The 25,403-nt window shown below is 36.1% G+C and overlaps 1 protein-coding gene across 1 annotated transcript; it reads right to left on the reverse strand.

Moving 5' to 3' along the window:
* Positions 1-658: 658 nt before the first annotated feature.
* asip1 (agouti signaling protein 1) lies at positions 659-22,866 on the reverse strand. Its single transcript, XM_085458079.1, has 4 exons — positions 22,493-22,866; positions 2,596-2,765; positions 2,448-2,497; positions 659-1,365 (listed from the first exon to the last, which is right to left on the reverse strand). The coding sequence occupies exons 2-4, from the start codon at positions 2,759-2,761 to the stop codon at positions 1,201-1,203; spliced, it is 381 nt and encodes a 126-aa protein (XP_085314205.1). The 5' UTR covers positions 2,762-2,765; positions 22,493-22,866; the 3' UTR covers positions 659-1,200.
* Between the last annotated feature and the right edge of the window lie 2,537 nt (positions 22,867-25,403).

Below are 25,403 nucleotides of genomic sequence, written 5' to 3' on the forward strand. Positions count from 1 at the left end.
AATATTCCTTATTAGTCATCTCCAAAGGGAATGTGAAAAGTCATGTGTTTATCATAATGTAGCAATTACTTGGAAATCACAACATAAAGGTCCCTGGAAATATCTTTAATTCTTGCTCAACAGGCGGTAATTTAAAACTGGGGAAGGACTCCACCACTGAATTTATTTCCCTCAGTAACAAAGCACAGATGATAATAAAACACTGATTAAACAATCAGTTTAGCATAATGATATGCTGGTGAAGAGAAAATGCTTCTGGAGAAACCTGGGCTTTGTTTTAAATAAGATTTAATTGAACTAAATATATATATATATATATATTTTTCAATTCATCACACAATTTTATTAAAAAAAGATTGTAGGGTTTTTACCATATACAACGCTTTGAGGTGACTTTTGTGATTTATTTATATATAAATAAAACTGAATTGAATTGAAGTGAACAGTAGGTTGAGATCATTGTACACACAGCTCAGTATAGTACATTTTTAAAAAATTTGATAATAAAACGTGTCCAACAACCAATATTGTCCTGTTTGCAAATAGACTTTTGAGCCCTTTTGAGTCAGTAAGAAAAAATGTAGACATTTCTGTTTAAGTAGAAACAATGTATGTCTATACACCCCAAAGACATGAACTCAAATAAATCAGATTTAGGATTTAGTCACTTTTTTATTAATTTACTTGTAAATGCAAATTCATACACCTTCATTTTAGAAAACAGGCATGATTTTGTAGACTGTGCGCTAAATAGAACAGAAACAATACTTTTTTTTTTCCAAATAATTGCTTTAACATTACAAACATTTAATCCGTAGAAAGCTTAGTAAAAAATACAACCATTTTTAAGTATACTGTTGCAGTCATGCATTCATGTGAAAAATAAATTGATTATTTATGGAGAATGTAAATTGTTTTTATGCATGCTGAAAGCTCAAAGTACAATAAAAACTTGCTTTATAACTTTTATTTGAGAGTTTCCTAGCAGTGCTGTAAGCATCACACCCTGTAAGAGTTTAGGAAAGTTCCCGGTGGTGCAATCCTCTGTGATAAAGTGCTTTCATGCAGTGAATTTTAGGGAAAATTATAAACCAAGGGGGAGGAGTGATTAACCTCTCATGGTGTTCATTGCAAGTGGTTTGCTGGAGCATAAACATTTGTTCTCTTAGCCTGGAACTGGGTTAGGCTGCCGGTGGCTATTCAGCAGCGAGGGTTACCCATTCGGCAGTAACAAACAGTTCTGAACAGTCGACACTGGCAGAAAGCACAATAATCACAGCACACGGTGCCTTGAGATTTACAGCTTCCCCACAGGGAAATACAGTTGGCAGGAGGAGGAGGCCGCTTCTTCACACCATATTTGTTCTGAAAGAAAAGGAGAGAGAGAGAAGAAGAAGAAGTTATAACATAGAAAATCATATTTTTAAAACAGGTTGCTGTAAAAAATTAGAAACAATATGTTTATGGAGTTGCTGAACTGTGCAGCTTACCCCCTTTTTTCTACATGCCTGCACAGAGTAGGAGTTGCTCTGAGTCTCATTGCACATGTGCATAGTGACAATAAAAGGCATTCTATTCTATTCTATTACAAAAAAAAACAACAACAAGCACTATTAATGATGTTATGTTACTGAGTGTTTTGACTGAGAATTGTGGCATTTATTAAGTGTGTTTATAAAAGCCAGGCACAAGGACCTGAGGCAAGAGAAAAGAACGGCATCCTGACTGCCAACAGAAAACCACACAGGGTACATTTCTGCCCCTTGAGTGCACAGAAGAATGCATGAGAGGAAAAGCATCTTTGCCAGTAAGTTTTTTCCTTTCTCCTTTTCCACGAGCAAGAGGGTGTGATAAGAGTTCCCTTGCTCTTGTCCACCTTTGATTCTCTGGATGCGGGCAGTTCTCACTGTTCTTTCATATGATCAATTTAAAAGGTCACTCTAAATACTGACATGCCTTGATTGGTTGTATGGTTTGATCACTGACACACTGATCACTGGTTGCAACATTCAGTCCAGCTTGTTCAGTTAATGATAGTAATCAAATCATGGTATATTATAAAACGTTTCATATGTAATATGTTGTTATAAATCTTTCTTTTAATTATTGAATTCTTTAATTTTAATTTGGTTGTTTTAACTGTATTCAAAATTGATTTGATCAACTAAATTACATAATTAAACATAGTTTCCATAGCAAGTTCACTTGTGTAGGGTAGACAGTTTTCATTTTCATTACTTCACTTTAAAAACTAGTATATTAAATGAAAAACTATAATATAATGATGCTATATGATAAAAGGTAATGGAACCCAGTATTATATCAATACCATGGTATTATTATTATTATTATTATTATTATTATTATTATTATTATTATTATTATTATTATTAATAATAATAATAATAATAATAATAATAATAATAATAATAATTTTTTGAAACAACCTTTTTCTGTTTCTTTGGTTTCTTGCTCTTCTTTGCAGATTTTGGTAACTCTGGAAGAGAAAATTAAGAATTGCAATTATTAGAAAATGTGTTAGAAAAGAAAAGTGTCATCAGCATAGATGATACATGATGATCCTTTCAAACTTACCTACAATAACCACAGGGGGTGAGTCTATTTCTAGATTTTGAGACAAAGCATTAGATGCAGAAACTCTGCTGGTGGAGAGTCTCTCATCTGGGATCATGTGGGCACAGCCGAGGAAGTAGTCTGTCGCAGCCAGAAGAAAGCAACTTAGCAGCAGTGAGATGTGCATCTTTCTGTGAAAACAAAAACGAGTAATGGATGTCTGTTAGATAAACAGCACATCAGGAACTCACTCTGCAGGAGGGGGAGATATAGGAGAGGTGGAGTAAAATCTCAGCCTGGGCGTCTATTTTCTTGTGTAGTCTGGAAGATGAGTGGATGACGAGGTGGGTGCAGTTTTATCTGTGGTGGGGTCGGGTGGACTGTCCTGGGCTCTGCGGGGCAAGGTGGCGCTGCCAAACTAGGCCCCAGTCCAATGGGGCCTGGCCCCCCCCTTTCCCTGGCGGGTTGCAGAGTATCCCTCTTCCCGCTCCACCACAATCACCCACACATGCAGGGCCTTGGGGTAAAGATGTGTCACCAGGGTGCAGAGGAGGCATCCCCCCCCCTCTGTCCCGTTCTGGCTGCCTGTGCCTCAATTTTATCCCACAACTTAGACATTCACATTACTCACACTCTCATAACACATACATATAGGATCTTGAGGGTGGGCACGCTACACGGTATCCAAAAGACCATCAGGGTGTACAACCTCACCCCTGGCATCGTTGCCCACCTCTCAATTTTAAATACATGAAGACACTGAGGGCTATCAGGAGGGGCTATGCGCTTACCTGCTGCTCTCTGGCAGGTAGCTCCATGCCCTCCTGGGTTTTAAATGCACCTTAGAACACACATGCATCAACACTACATATGAGCGGGCAGAGGGAGGTTTGGAGTCTTCTCTCACCCCCATTCTCTGCGGCCTGCTGGAGCGGGGGGCTAAGAGGAGGAGTTGGCCGTCCGATTGGGGTCTGGTGTGTGGGGCCTCCCTGCTGCTGCGGAGCCAAGCCGGGGCAGTCTGCTTCTCCCCACCCCAGGGAAAAGGGTAACACTACCTGGGTTTGGGTGCAGTTTCCCCCTCCAGGGGTAAGGGTACCTAGACCTGGGGCTTAGAGTACGCTTGGGGAGTGTGATCGTGTGTACAGCGTCTCTTTATGTCTGTCTCCACGTTGGTTGAGTGTGGAGTAAGTGCATATGAGAGCATGAGGGTGGGAATGGATGTTTGTATCTGTGTGTGCCTGTATGTCTGTTTCTATATGTCAGGTTGGGTATCAGACGCCATCTCTCTAGGGACATCTCAGGTCCTCCAAGGTATGGAGGCCTATCTCCCCCCACCACTTCCCCTGCCAGTGGCAGACTCCCTCAGACATCGGTGCATTGGTGTTTTTTTGTGTCTGGGGATGGGCGTCCGGGTACACACCGGCTCACTCCTTGGTGGCTGCTTGTCGGGGCCTGGAGCCTGGGGCTCGCTCGGGCCACTTCGGGGGTGGGGTGCCCTCAGCCTCTCGGCCTGGGGCTCGGTCAGGCGGAGCTCACGGGCACGTCACTGCAACCCCCCCTGGCTTCTGCTCCGCGGCTGCTGAGTGAGCCCTCATCTGGGACTCTCCTCAGCTCCTTCTGGGATAGTGGCGCGGCTGCCCCTCTGTTGGTCTTCCTTGGTCTCTTGTGTTCTGGGGGCCTCTGGATGTCTGGAGTCTTGATCTCCCCCATACCTGCTTCATGCCCTGGAGGACGGGGCTGTGGCCCACCACACCCTCTAGCAGATCATTACATGCATCTTTCTTCGCCTTCAGACAATAATTCTAATGGCAAAAGGGCCAAATCCGGACAGGCAAAAAAAAAAAAAAAAAAAAAAGATAAACAGCACATCTGTTTATCTGTAATTTGAAAACAATAACTACATTTTAAAAACATCACTAGAAAAACAGTAAATTGGCCTGATGAGAAGTGTTTTAACTTCAAATAAGCTTTCTCATCATATCTGTTAATGAAAGATATTTATATTTAAGATATTATATTTAATACATGTTTTACTGTGATAAATCTGTTTACTTTATTCTCTGCTTTATCAGTTTGTCTGCACACAAAGTAAAAACAGACAGCAAAGAAAAATGAAATGAAAGTAGCTCAAAAATGATGCTGTTCTTTGAAACACAAGGCAATCTGTATAAGCTCCTACAATGAAATGCAAATATTTCAAGCACAGTCAATGGGTTTTTTTCTCCTTCCATTTTTTAGAAAATAAACAATTGTGACAATGCTTCAGTGGTTTTTTAAAAAAAATAAGTTATCCATCTAAATTTTATTAAAGCTTAAAACGTGCGTAAAAAAGTGAATAGTCTCTTTGACTCTCGGGTAGACTGTGCTTCAGTTTTGGTGACTGCTTTTAGTATTTTCTCCATCCTGTTGTTACTGAGCACTGAGTTGCACTCCACCTGGTCACTTTTGACATTTCAGCTGAGTGCAGTCAGGATAATCTACAGAGAACCAGTAATCAATTTTCTTATTTAGGATCGGGGGGATTTCAGCTATTCCAGCAACAACTGAATTTTTGGTCAAGCTGTCTGTCCAACACTAGACAGGTGAATTTCGAATCAGCAGTTAGCTTCAGAAGCATGTCTTTGGACTATGGGAAGTAACCAGATAACCTTAGGGAAAGCTACACAGGCTCAGCAAAAAAAAAAAAAAAAGGCTCCACACAGAAAGGCTTCAGCTGAGTCGGAGGTTTTTACTCTGTTATTGTATTTCAGTGTGTTTCAGATTAGCAACAAATACACATTTTACGTTCCAAAACAATGTTTTTCTGTCTGTACAAAAGGTTTTGCTGTATTTTTCATACTGATCAAATACTAATTAATATAAATAACATCATAGATACACTCTGCACAGAAAGCAACAGCTCTGGTGGGGAGTGTAATTTGAACTGTTGGGAAGGATTACTACTTTGAGGTCAGTGAGAAGGTTTAGTCGGGCTCTATGTTTTCCTTTTACTTTTCATTGTGATCATTATCTGGACTTAAATATCACAGTTTGTTCATTTCTAAAGGTTTGGTGTGAGCAGTGTCTATTTTGTTTTCAGGGAAAGGCTGTAAAAATAACTTGCATGCAAATATTTGATGAGGAAAAAGGAAGAAACAAGGAAATTATGAATGTTAACAGTACTTTTACACAGTGCTTTAAAAGTATACATAAAATAAACCTAGACTGAATTTTGTTGTTTTGTTCATACTTATTTTTAAAGTTTTTGTACATCATAGTTGTATGTTACACCTTTTTCTGGCTTTTAATTTAGGATGACTAGAAATGTAAGAATGACCAGTGGTGCAATATGACATTATTATTATTATTATTATTATTATTATTATTATTATTATTTCTAATCATATCAGTGTCACACAACCAAAACAAATCTAAATTGTGAAATCTATCCTCAAAAAATCCAAAATCCTAAACAGTCTCATGAATTTTTATTTTATGCATGTTGTTCTTAATTTGAGATTGCCTTTCTATTTTTTTCTGCAAATGAAATCCATATCATAAATGGAAAACACCAACCAAATTCTGTGCACCATCCCAGTTACTCCTTCCTTTGGCAACTGAACAAGAAATTCCCATACCCTCACCACTGAAGTTCACCTCTGTGCTTTAAAAGACATGGCTCCTATAACATATGCTTGAAATATTGTTCAAGACTCTGGATAGTATTATTGTATCCAGCATCCTCAAAACCACATCCTCCTGTAGTATCAAAGCTGAGCCAACCAGTGAAAAATAAACTTTTGTAGAAGCTGAAACGCTAAGCTCAGCTAATAGTTTTATTCATCACAGACTCAAGAACTCTTCCAGCTGATTCTGCCTTGACTTAAATAGCCTAGGCTGTATAAATCCCATATGTTCAGAGACCAAACCAAAATAGTTTTAAAAACACAGTTTTATAGCAGTTTTTTTTATAGGGGACTTGCCTTTAATATCAGGTTGTTTTTGTACTGACTGCTAGTAGTTTATTTCAATTTAATTCTCCATCACATGGTGGTTAACCTGATTTAAAAACCTGTTTTGAAAAGCATCATCATTTTTATTATTATTTAATATAAATTAAACAAGTTGGGGCATATTTCCTATTTCCAATACAATTTCCAAATATAATTACAAAATTGATTGTAATTAACTATCACAGGATGGTTTTCCACCTTGCGTCAGTCCAGCTTAAAATAGTCCAGGCCCAGCTTATAACTTTTTTTTTTTTGCATGGTAAAGGTTTAACTGACATATGTGGATGTGGTGACAAAATGTGTTCACTGACAATGGTTTTCACTACAGAATGGTGTCTGTTTTTAATGCTGTGCTTCGTGAGGCCCCCTAAATTCTTGGCAATTTTATGCTGAGAAATGTTATTCTTACATTATTGAACTATTTGACCACACAGTCTTTCACAGAGTGGCAAACCGCACCCCATCTTTACTTCTGAAACACTCTCTGAGATGCTCTTTTAATACCCATGTTTAAATCAAATCAAATCAAATCACTTTTTATTGTCACATCACATGTGCAGGCACACTGGCACAGCACATGCGAGTGAAATTCTTGTGTGCGAGCCCCACAAGCAACAGAGATGTGCAAACACAACAACACAAACGAGCAAAATACAAGAATGGCCAACCTGAAACTAATAAATATATGTACAATATATAATAGTGTATGCATTTCTGGATGTGTATACTAAATATTTTCCTACGTGTGTGTGTGTGTGTGTGTGTGTGTGTGTGTGTGTGTGTGTGTATACACATTTTTACAAATTAAATAGTAAAAAAATAAAATAAAATAATAATAATAATAATAATAATAATAAAATATATAAACTATACAGAGTTTAATACTCATGTTACTGATTTGCCAGATTAGTTGGCAGATGTTCCACCAGATGTTCTCTGCATTGCACAACTTCCCCACTTTTAATTGCAATTAAATGCTGCTGGCGTCAAATTCAAGACTCGGTAGACATGTTTTTAAAACACAAAAAAAATGTAAAAAATTGTCACTTATTAAGGGTTGAAAATCACGACCCTTGCCAACTCAAATTCCTGAATACTCATTTTGTAACTAGCCAAAATATGTGGAATAAACAAACAACTAAATCAACTAAAACAATAAGATATACACAAGAATTTTTGACAAAGAAGATCTGAGTCGTTCGCAACTCATGCCAAGTGGACTTGGCGTGAATTCAAAGGTGATCATAATCACCGTGATATAATAAAAACACATTTTAGCACCTTCTCCCACAGATCTGATAGAAATTAATTTTAAATTGAGTACAGTGTTAAGAGCTAAGCATTTCCTTTGAAAGCAGGGCAAACATAAAAGGAATGCCAAACACATACACTAAGTCAAAAAGCACCTAAAACCACCTTAATATGGCTCCTTTCCTGCATCTGGATAGACTTTAGCACGTCAGCTGAGGATCATGGATGCTGCTTCTCATGAGGTTTTGGAAACCACATTATACTGCATTGAGACATTTCAAAGCGGAATGATTTAAAGAGGTGAAATGATGACAGTAAATGCAGAGGGAAGGTTAACAATCAACAAAAAATATGTACAGATGTGCAGGCAAAATATGAAGTGCAAAGTCTTTTTTCTCTCACGGCAGTATTTTGTTCTTAGAAAAAAATCCTAAAAGGTGATTTGTAGGCTAAGACAAGGGTGATACAAATTTCATAAAACTTTAGGAGCATATTTCAGTATGAAGTAGGTCTAATGACTTCTTAAGACATTTTGTTTATATATTTTTGTTATCATCAAATCATCAAATAATTGTTTATTGCAAAGGTAATCATTTATGTGGAAAGAGATTTTTTTTCTTTTCCCGACTCAGCTCATCCAATTAAACTAAATTCAATTTTATTTATACACATGCCAAATCAAAACAACAATCGCCTCAAGGAGCTTATATTGTAAGGCAGGCCCTACAATAATACATACAGAGAAAATCCATGTCTAATGTTGTATTTCTCTTTCACTCACTCTCTTGCTCAACATATGAAGAGTTAGAAAATAGAAAAGCTAAAAGTTACACCCCTGATCTTGTAAGGTTAAATGTGAGGTGAAAGCTACGTAATAATCCAATGATTATTCATGATCCAAGTCAAGACAAAAAGCCTCGAATTCCATAAATATACCAACAGAATACATCAACATTTTCAACTCCATGAACTACAAGGATTACTTGATGAAACACCTCTAGAGAGAACTCCTGAAATAAGTCATTCAAAAGTCATGTGTATTAAAAATAGAAAAAAAAAGGAGGTATGTTTACAGCCAAATTCAGCATGCAGTGGAAACACCACAAATCAACTAAAATTATCTTTAAGAGAGCTTTGTGAAAGTAGTTCACCTAAACACAGTCTAACTCTCTCTTATGACAAGCTCCACCAATTTAAAAAAGGCAATTATGATATATCCATAGGACACGAAAAAAAATTTTCTTGAAAAATGCATAAATACAAATCAGTGAATGAATTAATGAATGAACAGATAAACAAACAAATTAATGGCCTATAATTCTGGTCATCTGATATATTTGTCATGTGGTGCTGAATGGAAAGCTCCTTTAAAATGTACCTTTCATGTTGCAATATCATGTTGCAGAATGCCAAATCTTTATTACTGCTGTTTATGTAGTTTAGATTGTGGATTCTATTCCTAAGATGTTTTTAATAAAAACATATAAAAAATAATAATTATTATTTTTGAGAGTTCTGGATCAACCAGTCAACTGGTGCACGGGAATGGCAGCTTTACAACCTAAATTCTAATTTTAAAGAAATTTCTCAGCTTGAACATCTGTTTTGTAGAACAGCAGAGAAAAGCTGCTCTATTTGCTTTTCTCTACATTTTAACCTTTGGCTCTATTTCTAAACAGAAAAATAATCAGAGTCATGCATTAAATTGATATTTGGCAGGTGGGGGGTACTCTAGGATAAGATGTTGCTCTTGAGCATTGGGAAAAGAATTTAGATAAACTCATGAATAAATAAGAATAATTCCTATTGAAAGCGCCAGTAGATTTTCTTTGTATACACACTTTGAGCAGCTGACATGTCCTGCTGCTACTCCCATGTTTCCTGGTGGATTTTAATACAACTGAATTTATCAAATTATAAGCAGGCATTACATGATGACTGATTTCCCACCTTTAGGCACTACAAAGCTGTTATGAAGGTGGAATTCAGTAAGTAAATCACCTTAAATTTGATTTGATATGCATTGCTCTTGATGTCATTTAATTCCGACCATCAAATGTTACTGAGCAGTCCTCTCATTTTTTTGTCCTCTCTGAATGATGTTATCTCACTACCAGAAGGATTACAGTCCAAACAACACAGAAACAGTCTGTGTGTTTGCTCATATTTGTTGAGCTGAAATGAGCTGCTGCATTTGAAATTTCCTGCCATTTATAAAACAAAAAAAACCTTTAAAAAAATACTGCTTCATTTTCCTCTTTTGTAGCTGTTAGCTTCTGTTATTGGTTCCTCCACTTAGGTTCAAATCTTGTGAAGACATGTACATGGAGTAAACTACAGATACCTGAAAATTCTACCTAAACACAGTAATGAATATTTGTACTTTGTTACTTCCCACCTCCTAAACGGACCTGTGTTTGAGTGAGTTTTCATTCAGCTGTGAGATGGTTTTCCATTTGGCTTTGCACACTTCTATTTATCTTCAAATTTTGTGGCACATGTCTATTTCAGGGACATAACATCTGTGTTAAAAGACACAGATGTCATAGCTGTCAAAACTGTCATACTAGACACTCAGAGAATCCAGGGTTTCCTACCTAGCCATAAACTAATTTGCTTACTCAGAGATCTACAAAGATTACCCCCACCTCAACAGGCTGATGCCCACTGTTTTCGCTCTCCTTTTGCCTCTTAAACACACGTGCACCTCATAATTGATGCCTTGTGTGCAGGACGAAGAAAGAATCATATCAGCACAGTATTCTGTTGCTAGAAATGTTACATCATCCCAGATGATTTGTAGCTTAAGGTAGAGTAACATATAACTAACGTTTCAATGGTATTTGACTGATTATATTACAGTAAAGTAGTCCTAACTATGTCAGTTCACTTTTGACTTGCACATCAGTCAACTAACAATTACTGTTATATTACTGTCATACCTTAATGTGGCTAGAAAAAAAAGTTTTTGTTTTTTGTTGATGCCTAAACTCAATTTTCTGCCTTAGATGGTCTTTTATAATTAAGAAAGCAAAGATTTTGGTTCATCTTTTGACCACATATGCACCAATACCACTTCATGATGAACATTTTTCAAAAAAAGATCCCAAATTCACACACCATGAGATGCACACATTCATACCTGGAGTAAGTTTTTTTTCTTTTTTGTGTCATAGTTGGAGAAATTACAGCATTATAGTTGCTCAGAAAAACCCTCTTGACCTCGCTGCTGTGTCACATACTGAACGAATTATGTAATTTACGTACCCCTAAGGTGACCCTTGAACACAAGATTATGCACCTTGACAAGAAACACATTTCTTCTGCCATCACGTTCCCTCTACACGATTAGATGTGTGTTTGTAAGTGCATGTTAAGACTGAAAGGCTTAGCTGCGTAGAAAAAAATGCACACTAAGAGAGGCACACAGGAATGGCTTATCTTATCAGTCGTACACCCTTCATGTTCTCTCAAATACACAAAAGAAGAGGTTTCTTTTACAATAATACCAACATATTATTATAAATAGCCAAAGAAAAAAGGGAATCTAAAACTAGAAAAACTGTGCATTAAGTTAATTGAGATAAAGAAAATATGAGGATAAAAATAAGGCAAGGTTCAGCTACACTTTGAATAAAACTGGACTCTCCAAGCTAATCCAATAATTTGAGGTTTTGGATAACGAGCTCAAATTATGTCATTATAACACTACAGTAACTATGTGTTTTTTAGATGAAAATAAATGTGTTCTTCTTTCTGTTCTCCTCTGATAATCACATTTTCTGTGGTTCAGCTGCACTAGGTACACATGTAATGCGTGACATAAAGAACGTTTTCGCCCTACCACAGCTGAATCTCCCCCGTGGGAGCCTGAATTGGATAAGCAGAAAATAATAGATGGATGGATGGATATAAAGAAAGTAGGCAAACCAGGTGGTATCTTGTTCAGCTAATGTGCCCTTAAATAACTGGTTATTTCATGCAGGTGTAATAATCGTCGTTACAAATGAAAGAAAATGAAATGTAACCACGTAGAATCTGAATTGTAAGAAGTTGGATCTATTAGTGATAATATTCTCTATAAGATCCGCATGTGGTGGCACTTTTGCCTGTAAAAAAAACTGAAAATCAACTTAATTTAACCAGACCATCAGCTCACGAACAGTTCTCACATCAAAGATGGTGAGATGTTTTTTTTCTGCCCACACCAAAACATCTGACCTTCACCTCAGAGAAATCAGTTCAAGGATCCTTCTCTGAGAGTTGTCTGTTCAAACACACACACTCACACCCACACAGACTCACTCACTCATATTTTTTGAAGACACATGGTTAGGAAATTGTGGTGAAGCTGAGGGAAGAATAACAGCACAGTGTCCCAGTGGCCTGGTTCTCATTTTGAAATAATTTTCAGTAATTTCCATCACCATGGAAGTCAGCAATAAACTCACGGGGTTCCCTTTTAAATTGATCTGCTCTGTTGCAGAGGCTGTTGGCTCTGTTTTTCGCACACAGCCCTTTGTGCCTTTTTCCTTTTTCTTTTTTTTTTTAAATAACTTTTTTTTTTTTTCAAACAAAAGGAACCAAACAGCAGGGAAGCATAAACAGAGTTTGTTTTTTTTCCTATTCAAAGAAATAAAGCTGACTTTTTCAGAAAACAAATATCCATTTATTTGTATTTTTTAATTAAACAAGTGTCAATACCATCAACGGCTAAATGGACAAAATCATTTGAATGTTTTCTTTTGCTTTAAAGAGAAAAGAAAATCCACCCAATATTTTTCTTATCCATTACAACACGTAGAGAGAAAGTTCACCCATTCAGTTTTAAAATGAAATATTAGCTTCAAATAACCCTAAAAAATGTCCTTTCAATGTGCCAATAAAAATCAAACTTTTAGCCTCAGTCTTAAACACAGACAAACGTTTATCATGTTTTAGGGATAAAGGAAGGTCAGTGCCTTCAAAAACAACTCTTTAAGGCCAGCAGCGTTTTGTGTGTGTGTTCTGTGACGTGTTTCTCATACTTTTCATAATCCTTATCCTTGAGTTTGATTTTTTACCAGATGGATTTGCTCTGACTGTCCAAGTGCCAGAATCCAAAAGAGAGATAATTTTAGATTAAAATGGTTTCTGCGCTTGTCTAAGTTGCCCTGAACTGCAACTGTTTTACTATTTTGTTTTGTTTTTCTTTTCTATTTTTACATTTTCTAGGAGCTCCAGCTTCTAAATATGTTTTTCAGGTTTCAAAATCTGAACGTTACTGGAATATAAAATATTTGTCTTTCATTCATTCATTTCATTCATTTATTTATTCATTTTCAGGCACAACAAATACCTATATTGAACATAAAATACACAAAACAAAAAACAAAACTTGCCTGAAAAAGGAGTGGGACGAAGAAAACTTATTAAATCCCACCCCTATACTCACTCATCAACAAAAAAAACCAATAAACTTCCCGCAGCTACGCCCATCATTGCATACAGACCCATCAACAGCCCCGGGCAGATACAAGCATCTAAGCGGCAGCTCGCAACCAACAATTAGAGCCTTCATAACTGAATACAGAATATATAAATTATAAATTGCATTACCACAGGTAACAGGCAGTAATAACTACAAGTAACAGACACACATACATATACATACATATATATCTACACACACAAGTACATATATGTACATACATACGCACACTTTATTTTTTATTTTTTATTTTGGAATCCATACCAGCAATGGTAAGAGGACAGACATTACAGAGCACACTAAAACCCATCATTGAGTATGCTGTGACCAGACCAACTGTTTGTAGAGAAATTTAAATCTATGAATATTTTTGCATTGTTTCAATTGTAAACTCAGACTGTTCCAGATTTTCACACCACATACAGACACACAAAAGCCTTTACGGGTTGTTCGAGTTCTGGGTAATTTGAATTCTCCAAAGCCTCTCACATTATAAACCTTTTCTCGAATTTCAAATCTAGTTTGTAAATTTGCCGGTAAAAGTTTAGTAAAAGCTTTATACAAAATTATGGATGTATTGTAATTAACCAGATCCTGGAATTTAAGTAACTTTGCCTGAAGAAAGAATTTGTGAGTATGATCTAGATAACCAGCCTTGTGAATAATACGCAGTGCTCGTTTCTGTACTGTGACTAATGGATTAGTTGTATTTTTATATGTGTTTCCCCACACTTCCACACAATATGTAAGATATGGAAGAACCAGGGTACAGTACAGAGTACGAAGTGCATCTTTATCAAGGAATTGTTTCACTTTGTTCAAAACTGCGAGGCTTCTGGAAATTTTGGTTTTTATGTGTCTGACGTGGGGTTTCCATGAAATTTTGTTATCAATTATAACTCCCAAAAATTTGTTTTCACTCACATTATCAATTGGTACACCTTCAATGATAATTGGTAATTCTATATTATATTTTAAATTACCAAAAAACATTGCTTTAGTTTTATTTATATTTAATGATAATTTATTTATGTCCATCCATTTTTTTATTAATTTTAGCTCCCTGTTTACAGTCATTACAAGATCAGTATAATCATCGCTACTGAAAAATATGTTGGTGTCATCTGCGAACAGTATGAGTTTAAGTACTTGAGAAACATCAAAAATATCATTTATGTATACATTGAAAAGTTTTGGTCCCAACACTGACCCTTGGGGAACACCACATGTAATACCAAGTTTCTCTGAATGGTAATGCCCTATGCTAACATATTGTTCCCGACCTGTTAGGTAACTTTTTAACCAGTTACCAGCTTTCCCTCGAATACCATATCTTTCCAATTTATCCAGTAAAATTGAGTGATTGATTGTGTCGAAGGCCTTTTTGAGGTCAACAAAAATACCAACTGCATATTTATTTTTATCCAGTGTATCAGTAATTTCTTCTACTGCCTCAATTATCGCCATTGAAGTGGTTCTTTGCGTTCTGAAACCATACTGACCAACATTTATTATTTGATGTTTTTCAAGGAATTTTTCTAATCTTGAATTAAAAAGTTTTTCTAGAATTTTTGAGAATTGAGGCAGTAGAGAAATAGGCCTATAATTGGTAAAACTGTGTTTGTCATTACTTTTATATAGTGGTATTACTTTCGCAATTTTCATTTTTTTTGGAAAACAACCGGACTGAAATGATAAATTACAGATATATGTTAAGGGACTAGCAATATTCAGAATAACCTGTTTAACTACAGACATATTTATGTCATGATAATCCATTGAAGACTTACTTTTACATTTTAATGTGATATTTATTACTTCTTGCTCATTTGTAGCTGAGAGGAACAGTGAAAAGGGATTTGATTTTATATTACTGATATTTTCATTTTTATGACACGGGATGTCCGCTGCTAGTTCAGGGCCAACATTTATGAAGAATTTATTGAACCCATCGACAATATTACTCATGTTGTGATTTTCACCATTTGCATCAGTAAAATATTCAGGATATGATGTTCCAGAAGATCCTTGTTTAATTAAGTTGTTTAACACATCCCAAGTTCCTTTTATATTGTTTTTATTTTCATATAATCTTCTTCTATAATAAAGTTGTTTGCTCGTTCTTATAATATCAGTCAATTTATTTCTATATGCTTTATATCTTTGTTCCACTTCTTTTGTTTTTACTTTGATGAACTGTTTATACAGATTGTTTTTCTTTTTGCAAGCATTAATAATTCCTTTTGTGAGCCAAGGACTTTTTATCTTTTTTTTCTTTGTCATGTGTTCGTTTACAGGACAATGTTTATTGTACCACATAGTAAAAATATCTAGAAAATTATCATAAGCCTTGTCCACATCTGACTCTTCATACACCGAACTCCAATCTTGTTGTGCTAAATCGAAATTGAAGGCATGAATTATTGCTTCTTCATTTATTGTTCGCTTTGCTATCATGATCTTGGTATCTATTTTTTTTAAATCACAGTCACACAAAGTAAAAACTGGTAAGTGGTCAGTTATATCACAGACAAGCAGACCACTATTAATTTGGAAATCCATGACATTAGTAAAAATGTTGTCAATAATAGTGGCGCTATGTGAAGTTATTCTGCTTGGCTTTGTTATTGTTGGATATAGTGATAAGCTGTACATTGTGTCAGTAAAGTCATCAATGGCTTTTAACCTTGTTGGATTTAGCAAATCAATGTTAAAATCACCACAGATAAATAGTAATTTTTGGTTCACCGAAGCAAACGTTTTTTCTATCCATTCATTAAAAGTGTCAATACTTGAACTGGGTGTCCGATATATACAACTTATTATAACATTTCTCTTTTTTTCATTCATAATCTCAATAGTCAAACATTCCAAAATTCCATCAATAGCCATAGACATAGTTGTTACAACATTATATTTTATAGAGTTATGAACATATATAGCAACCCCGCCGCCCGCCTTATTTAATCTATTCATGTATTTTAAATCATATCCATTCAAACAAAAATCTATTCCTTTATCGACATTGAACCAAGTTTCAGTGATGGCTATAACACTAAAGGGGCGAGAAAATTGTTGCAAATAGTCCTTAATGAAATCAAAATTAGAGTACATACTTCTGCTGTTAAAGTGAATTAATGAGAGCTTCCCGTCTAGGTTAATTTCTTTTTCATATTGTTCCTGAGTGAAATAATTACAATTTTTAACAAAAGAAGAGAGAAAGTTACTTTCAGAATCTATTTCTGGATCTATTATATTATGCTCCTTATATTCACAATCTAGATCAATTACTTTCTGTTGAAGAACTAATTTCAACGTGTCCATGTCATTTCCTGGTGTAATTGATACATTGGTGTCAGTTATACTTGTCCAGATCCTCCATGTTCCTCACTATCAGTACTTTTGCCTCTTCTGGTGTCCCGTTTAGCTTAATGAAAATCTTACAGTTTGTTACCCATGTATGTTGTATTTTACCGTTCTTCTTCAGTTGCCTTGCCTTCCTCGCGATGTCTGCGTTTTTTCGTGTCAGATGCTCATTAATGAAAACGTCCGTGCCTTTCAGTTTGCGTCCTTGTTTCAGCAGTGCGACCTTGTTCTTCCGATTGACAAATCTCATAATGATGGCCGGCAGTCTGTCACTCCTCCTGGGCAGTGAGTGACATGCTTCTATGTGCTCCAGGTCCATCTCTATCCCCTTGCTTTGGAGGAAGGACGCCACCTGTTGCTCTACCGAGCGGGTCTCCTCGTCGCTGGGCTCCCCGACGTTCCCGGCCACCGCGCGCGCGTACGAGCGCGGCTTGATTTTAATACCGCTGATGACCACGTCGTTCGTACGGGTGTACTGCTCCAGCTCATCCACCCGCCGCTCGAGATCCATGATCCGTCTGTCCTTCTCGGCATTTTGGAGGCGTAGCTGTTTTACCTCCTCCAGAAGCCCCAGAAGCAGCTCCTGCTGTGCCCTGACTGCGGCCACGTCTCCGCACAGCGCTCCGAGGGAGGTTTTAATGTCCTCAACCTCCTCTGGTGTTGGGCCTTTCTTGGGTGGCATACTGAAGCGAGAGCACGAGGCGGCCACCACGAGGGACCCGGAAGCGGAATTTCTGATGATGGCGCCTGGCTAGGCCTGCTGGCTGATGGTGGAGCCTGGCTGTGGCCTGCTGGCTGATGGATTATCTGTCATCAACTATTAGGTTGCAAACAAATGCCACAGTATATAACATATGTCATTTTTATTTTTTGTTTATTTTTTGTATATTACCCTTACTTTAGGAAGCACATCACCGAGTTTATTTTATAGTGTTACCTTGAGATAAACTTATATTAGAAATAGACTTCCTCTTTGTTTTTGTACCAAAAACCTTTTTTGTCACTGCTCTTGTTAACGTTTACTCAGAAGAAAAAATTATGTTGTCCAATGTTTTAAAAAAAAATTAGGGGAAAAAAAAGAAGTGCAAGCTTCCATGTTTTTTATTTATTTATTTTTAGAGCTTCTGTAGGCAGTCAAATAGGTCAATCATCTGTGTGTTTTTGTTACTGCGGGCACAGACTATGCAGAGGTCATAATAATATTTTCAAGTGTGAAGGGATAATGAGAACAAATATCCTTTTAAGTGGAATATTTTTAATGCTCATCAACTATAACCATGAAAAGAGGAATGCGTCTTGTGCCTTTATGAAGGGTGGAAAGTATACCTTTAATTATTGATTCCAACATCAAACCAGTTTTTCATCAAATCAACGAATCAAATGCTCAGAGAAACTTTCCAGCCCTTTCCTGCAGCATTCTTCACTTTCACACTGCTGGTTCGTATGTTCAGTCTGTTTCAAATTCTCACGTTCACTAAAATATGTGCATCAAACCTCCACAGCGTTCCCATTTTTACAAGCACAGTGGGCTCATTAAAGCCGAACAATGTTATCTGATACAGCTGGAAACATGCTGATGAAAATCTGATTACACAGAAATGTTCTAATAACTCAATAATAATAATTTAAAAAAAAAACCATTTAAACAGCAATGACATGGAGTATTAATGAATGTGTCCATAAGAATGCTCCTGAGGTTTTCGGTGAGACACACCTCTGGGGAAGTCTGTGGGGAACTATTAAATGCCGTTTCACATTTCTGCTGATTTTCCAGTTGAAAATGAAAAGGTTATATTTGTTAGTACTAAAATCTGACAGCCTTTCATCAGAATCAAATACTGACAACACATAAAGGTGGGGCACCAAATGTGAAGTTCAGTTTATTTCGATTTTCAAAGATGTGATGCAAAGAGTATTCAAAAGTAAGCTACTTCATTTTTGCAGCATGACTAATGCTGCAAATAATCAAATATGGATTAGATAAAATCATAAGGACTGTATCTGAAATTACTGTAAACTTCAAAAGCTGAATGTAAATGAAAATCACTAAATGCTGCAAAATCCTTTACTTTTTAAAAAGTGAATAAAATTCATTTAAATCCACAGTTTTATAGGTTTTACAGTTACAGTATTTTGATTACCTGTCCCCCACACGTGGACATTGTAATACCTGAAAAGTTTTGTTTCTAGATATCACTTCTATAAAACATAGAAAAGAACAAGAGTAAAAGAAAAATCCCCAGCAGACCTCATAACAAAGTTCAGGCTCTCCTGTTCCAAGAAACAACTCTTAAAAAGGCCAAAGTTCAAAGGTCAGCTGCTGAATAATACTAGTGTGGCTCAACCTTTTGTTTGTGTTCGGACCCAGAAATCTGGGAACTGAGAGCGTTTTATCTCTCTCATCAGTGTGTGTGAGGCAGCTTTAAAAGAGAAGACGAGAGGCTTCTGGCAGATTTGGGGTATGACTTCAGGAGGATAAATCAGCCAGACAGTAGTTTTAATGTCTGTGTCTCATCTATCATCTACCATCTGGGGCTACTTTGCACTGCGTGCCTTTTATCTGTTAGTTGTTCCACAGGTAGATGTAAATTATTCTAAATGGCAAAGTGTTTGGAAAAGTGAACAACATTTTCTGATCTTCCTTTAGAATTTAAATATCTTAAAATGAAAATACTACAATATATCAGACCTTCAAGGATTTTTATAATAAGATCCTATTTTTTTTTTTCCCATCATGAAATCCAGCATATTAAAGCACTGTAGCCAAGCCACTGTACTACAAACTGCTGATATTTCACGCTTCACATATCACATACCCGTGAGTTTAAAAAGCAACAGGAGTTTCATTTTACAAAGTAAATACCAACTTTATTACATTCCCACCATAGCATATTGACAGTAACTGCACGACTGCTAAATTAAGACCTAACATGTCTTGATTTCTGTTCTGTTACAGCATGCTTGAAGACATAGTTATGGAGCGAGAGAGAGAGAGAGAGAGAAAGTCACAAATTTGAAACAGAAAACTTAAAAATTTTAATATAAACTCGTTACCTGATGGTAAAGATTGAACTGATGTGCTGTTACATCGCACATTTTATACATGTTTTCATGTTCTGCAGCACACCGACTGAAAATAAATATTTCCAACATTATTGCCAGCTAATAATACTGTCTTAATTGTCAGGAAGATATCTAAGAAACCAGAAAACAGACACAGGTAGTATTTTTTTTCCATCTCCTGCTGCTCTATTAGGTCAAGGTATGTAAAGACACAGTAAGAGGAAGCAGACCAACCAGAAAACCATATCCAGCGAAAGCGTCTATGAGAAAATTCTGACGACTGCTTCTGTGTGCTTATTAAAACTAATCAGCAGCTATAAACCTGTTTGAAGATGGCTAATTATTCAAATGTGTGGCAGCACAAGAATGTACTCAACATTACTGAATGACTGTTGCTCCTGTTTTTTAAGTAAGACTAAGCTTAAAGAAAAGTCTGTCTTTAGCGACCGCCACTAAAATAGGAAGGAAGAATGTATTTATTGAGGACTATATTAAGTGGTAGATTACAGCACTTTCTGGTAGCAGATCCACAAATAAAGTGTGTTTGATTTGTCATACATTTATAACAACCTGCCAACTTGTGCAAAACTGCAAAAGAGTTCCTAGACATGACAGAGACGAATAAGCGATTACGCTCTTCTCAGTTTTATTTGATCATAGTATAGAAACATTTAAATAAAGACAAAGTATAAATTTTATTCCTTGTAATTGTGTTAGGAAATCTTCTCCTATTGAAAGGCAACATTTGTTTTTCAACACTGACTTTGCATGAGATCTTTAATCCCTAACCTTGAAATAATCCTATTCTCCTGGGATTATACATGGACAACACAAAATGAGAGAGAGAAAAAAAAAGAAGCTTTTTCTTAATATTTTCAATTCATCTTTGTTTCTATAAGTGATATCTTTGCCTGTTGTGAAGTGTATGAATATTCACTATATTGGGAATGTCGCACCAGACAGCGTCCACTGTTGCTAGCGAGTGCTTAACAATCACTAGTCAATACTTTGTATCCAAAACAAAACTGAAACTCTTACAAAGTGTTTATTTTAAGTAAAAGAAACAAAGCATGCAATACGTCGGTCCATCACAATAAACATCATGTACTGTCACACAGGATCCCAGATGGCACTGGCTTTAACTTGCATTGATTGTTTATAGTTTTTTAACAACTAAGCTGTAGTGCCTCTTCACCTCACTGTGCAATACCTTTTGTGCAATACTTTTGTAAATAGTCAACGGTGCAATAGACTCAATACTTGAAATGTGCAATTCACTTGTATTTTTATTTTTATTCCTATTTATTCTATTTATCCCCTTCGTATATTTTATTTATATTGTCTCTGTATTTATATATATGTGTGTGTGTATAACTCTGTAACTTCTGTCGGTGCTGTGCTTTTTTGGAAATCGAATTTCCCAGAGGAACCCACCCGAGGGATTAATAAAGTTCTATCTTATCTGATCTTATCTTAATTATTAGGTGCCATTTCTTAATTAATATTTCTAATATGATTAACTCAAATAATAAATTATAATGTGTTTTTTTTTCTCTATTTAACAACCATAGAAATAAAGATAGGAGAAATTATGTTAAAAACATATGCAAGCGCTGAGACACACATATTTATATTCACTCTTTTAATGTTCTGAGGACGATCATCAGTTTCAGAATGTGTTCTTAAAATATTAGTACACTCTGCAGGTTGCAAAAATTCGGTTTAATATTTTGTAATAATAATATTTAATTTTTTAACATATAATCAAACATAATATAATAAATAATAATAATAATAAAAATATTTATATACATACAATGAAAAGACTGTATATTTCATTATACATGTGAACTGTTATGCATACATATTCTATAGGGCTATTAATGTAATGTATTTAAAAGGGGAAATGAACTGGAGAAATTGATCCTTTACGCTATCCCAGCAGCTCAGACTCAGACCCCTGTGCAGTTTTACATATTCAGTCAGCAATCTGCTGATGTGCTGTTCCTTTGGAGGTTCTACTGACATTTCAAGAAGACTTTTAATGTAAATACAAGAAGCATTGATTATTATTTATTTTTCTTATTATTCATTTCAGTGAATGTCTCGGAACGATGATACCTGACAGCTGCCAATAATGGAACAATACGGTATAGTCGATAGATGGAGCCCTGAGAACACTGGCGCTCTACCGGAAAACAATCGGGAAAACTGCTCTTGTTGTTTCAGTTATACTTCGCTACAGATCTTACTATGAACACGTGTGAAGATGTAATTCGGTCCTCAGTTACCAGTGACGACTTGATCAGCGTCAGTATTTTCGTAATAATTTAGCATTAGTGGTCCGAAACTCTAAGTCACATCACAAAATAAATCAAACACATTGACAACTGAGCTTGAACAACGACTAATTTGTTTCTCATTATTGGTTTAAGATTTTGATTTCAGCTATGTAACTGTGTTGTGCCCGTTGTATTTTACAGGCCACAGCTGGGGAAATCCTGCTAAAACAATTGGCACATGGGAGACAACATTTGAAGGATTTTTTAACAAGCTCATAAAGGATGACTACGGCCGAAATCTTGTTTGTGACTTAAAACAGGATTGAGGAAAAACGATCATAAAAAGCATTTTGAAATTTCTCATACATCAGTGATCCAGGTCTCTGAGCCTCAGATGTCTGTGTTATACTTTCGTTACCGTGTCTTTCCGGCGCTCAAACAATTTCATGGAACATTTCAAACAAAACAAGACAGAAAGAAACTATTTGTCTTACCTGTGTTTGCCAGGCCAGCTGTCTGATAGTATGTCACACTCAGTTTCTCGTTCTTTCTTGTTTCTCGTTTCTCTGCGCTCCTCTTTTCCCCCCCTTTTCCCTGTCTTGCTTCACGTCTTTATTTCTCTGCTACTTTTAAGCAAGTCACCACTCTCCTTTTCTCTCCTCCCTCTCTTTTCCCACACTTCACCTCTGATTTCGTCTTTTTTTTTAAGAATCCTTATTTTTTTTTTGCCTTGTTTAACTTCCCCCCCTTTAGCTGTCTTGTCCGCCTTCCTCTTTTTCGCTCTGTCTGTAAAAGTTTGCCTTTTTTTTCCAAAACGTCTTTTTATCCTGCCCTCCTCTGTTTCTTCTTTTATCTGTTCTTAAGGAGCAATACCTTGCTGTTGATAATGAAGACATACTGGGAGGTTTGTACTGGAGGCGGGACCAGTGCTGCAGTGCTTTGGGGGATGGGAAAGGTCACATTATGCAGAGAATAGACAGATAAATGTAAAACAGACCCTCCAGTGAAGTGCTCTTATGGTAGGCGCTGTCATTATAGCCCTCTTATGCTTAAAAAGCCAGTGTTTGGCCTTTTGTGAAAAATTTCCTTAAATAACTTTCATCTGTTTTATCTGTCTATGATGTCCAATTTAGGAAACTGGCAATCCCCCAGCCTGTCCAGTGTACTTTTGCTTCTGGATGTAATTTTTTGGCATTTAGCGTTCCAATCGGGTCATACAATATAACCTATATCCAGACAACACATTAAGTCTAACTGTAAGCAGGTGCTGATTCTGCTGTGTGTTCATGCTGGAAAAGTGACAAACTCCTTTTCTCAATTCTGTCATCTCCCTCTCATCACCCCCGGCCAGTGAGGCAGAAGGTTGGTCCTCCTGATTCTTTCTTTAATATTTGCAGTCGTCACCTTATATAATATAAAGCTTGTGACTGTTGCTGTGAGCTGATGTTTTTTAATAAAATTGAATAAAATGACACCACTTGGCAGCCATCTTTTTAATATTTCATTTAAACTGTGTGTGTACTGAAACACCAGTCATGTCTGATTAAAGCTGCTTAAAATGATTGCTGATTTTGCCTCAAAATATATTTAAAAAAAAGCTTTGCTTGCCCAGTTCTCAGGGGGAAAAAACACAAATGTTTTGAGATGGAAAGGGACATCTCATCAGAAGCATACCACATAAATTTTTCGAATATGGTGTAAGCAATGTTACAGCATGAGCATGAATGGGTGCCAGTGCAATCATGGTACAAAACTGATCAGATAGTGCTCCACAGTGCAAATGGATAACGATCCAAAGTATACTGGGAAAGCAATCCAAGAGTTTGTCAAGGCAAAGAAATGGGATAGTCTTCAATGGCCAAGTCAGCTTTCACTCAATATAGCATGCTTTTCAGTTAATGAAGTTAAAATTAAAACAGTTAAAATTGAAGGCAGAAAGATCAATAAACAAGAAGCAACTAAAGGAAACTGGCATAAAGGCCTGGCGGAGCATCTCAAGGGAGGAAAAAACAGTATTTGATGATGAATCCGAGACATCAGACAGTCATTTACTGCAAAGGATTTTCATTAAATTTCCATTTTTCATCAATTTTCTGATCAATTTTGAGCATCTGAAAACCATAGGATATGTTTAAAAGGGGCTGTAATTATTACATGATTTATGCAGCATTTCAATAAACCCCTAAATCAAAGCCAGAAATTGCTAATAAATTTAAATTCAGGACTGTTTAAGTGTCAGTTTTCTTTCTTATCTTGTTTTTCATAAATGAAAAGTAAAGTATCACTAAAGATAAAAAGGGGAAATATGACTGTAGCAAATCTTAATTTTTCACAACATGGTGCTAATTTATAAAGAAATCTTTGTATGTCTATGTTTTTTTTTCTTACACAACGTTTAACCTGATTTACTCCAATTAAAGTTGGTTTATTGCTTGGGACCCAAGTAAGGGCAGTGTCCAATTAAGACTAGTTTTATTTCTGGCATCTTCTTCACAGGTTGTCTAGTTAGGAAAAAGAGGGATTTCTGACTTCATCGTCAACATCACAAGTCTCTGTGACTTTGTGATGTAACCAGGTCATAGAACATATAACTTAGTTCATATAACATAGTTTATAAACTGCTGACTCTGATGACTGCTTGTGACAACGTGCACTCAACTTGCTAATGCTGGAAGATGAATTCAGGTCCAAACTTTGTGGGCACTAAATGGATCTACAGAATTGCTTGGCTCTTGGCTCTACTTCCTTGTGGACCAAAGTTTTGGAGAATCAGAGGAACAACCAAAAGAGTCAATTTTTTTTAGGTTAATTTTGACAGTCACCATAGCCAGTGGAACCTGTAAAAAGTAGAATAAAGTACCTAAATAAAATTATTATTATTATTATTATTCTTTTTTTAAATACAGGCTATTCAGACCACAAAATAATATGAAAAATAAAAATAAAATTAGAACAGTAAGACAGAATATAGAAGTTACTGACTTAACATTAATTTGCACTGAATGGGCTCCTTTTTAAAAATAACACTTTTTTTGTCTTATTTTGTTTTTGTTATTATTTTTGTAATCTACCTGAATTTCATCCATCAAATGAAGAACCCCATATTAAAACGACAAAAATGTATCTGTCCCACTTGAAAAGACTGGTATAGTGATCAGTAAACATCACTGATCTCAAATCTTATGAGTTACTATAAATGACATTAGGAAAACACACGGAGAGGCTACATGTAAAGCAGCTGTGTGCACACACAACAAGGCTTCAAAGACACATATGGCACATACCATTGTTGAGATTAAAAAAAAAACAGAACAAAAAAACCTGACCCCTGCATGCCCACATTTTGGAAATTGCGAAAACTTTGCAACACAGATGGTTTCGCCTTGAACTGAAGCCAGATTTTAA

The sequence above is a fragment of the Copadichromis virginalis genome, linkage group LG5 (assembly GCF_057382275.1).
Source record: "Copadichromis virginalis isolate Kocher_CV1m ecotype Utaka linkage group LG5, C_Virginalis_male_GT1.1, whole genome shotgun sequence".
NCBI classification, from domain to species: Eukaryota; Metazoa; Chordata; class Actinopteri; order Cichliformes; family Cichlidae; genus Copadichromis; species Copadichromis virginalis.

Excerpts from the sequence above, each read along its gene's own strand:
- asip1 (XM_085458079.1), bottom strand. The coding sequence starts at position 2,761 with ATGCACATCTCACTGCTGCTAAGTTGCTTTCTTCTGGCTGCGACAGAC. Across the intron at positions 2,498-2,595 it reads ACCCCCTGTGGTTATTGTAG|AGTTACCAAAATCTGCAAAG; the intron begins GTAAGTTTGAAA and ends TTTCTCTTCCAG. Across the intron at positions 1,366-2,447 it reads AACCAAAGAAACAGAAAAAG|AACAAATATGGTGTGAAGAA; the intron begins GTTGTTTCAAAA and ends CTTTTCTTTCAG.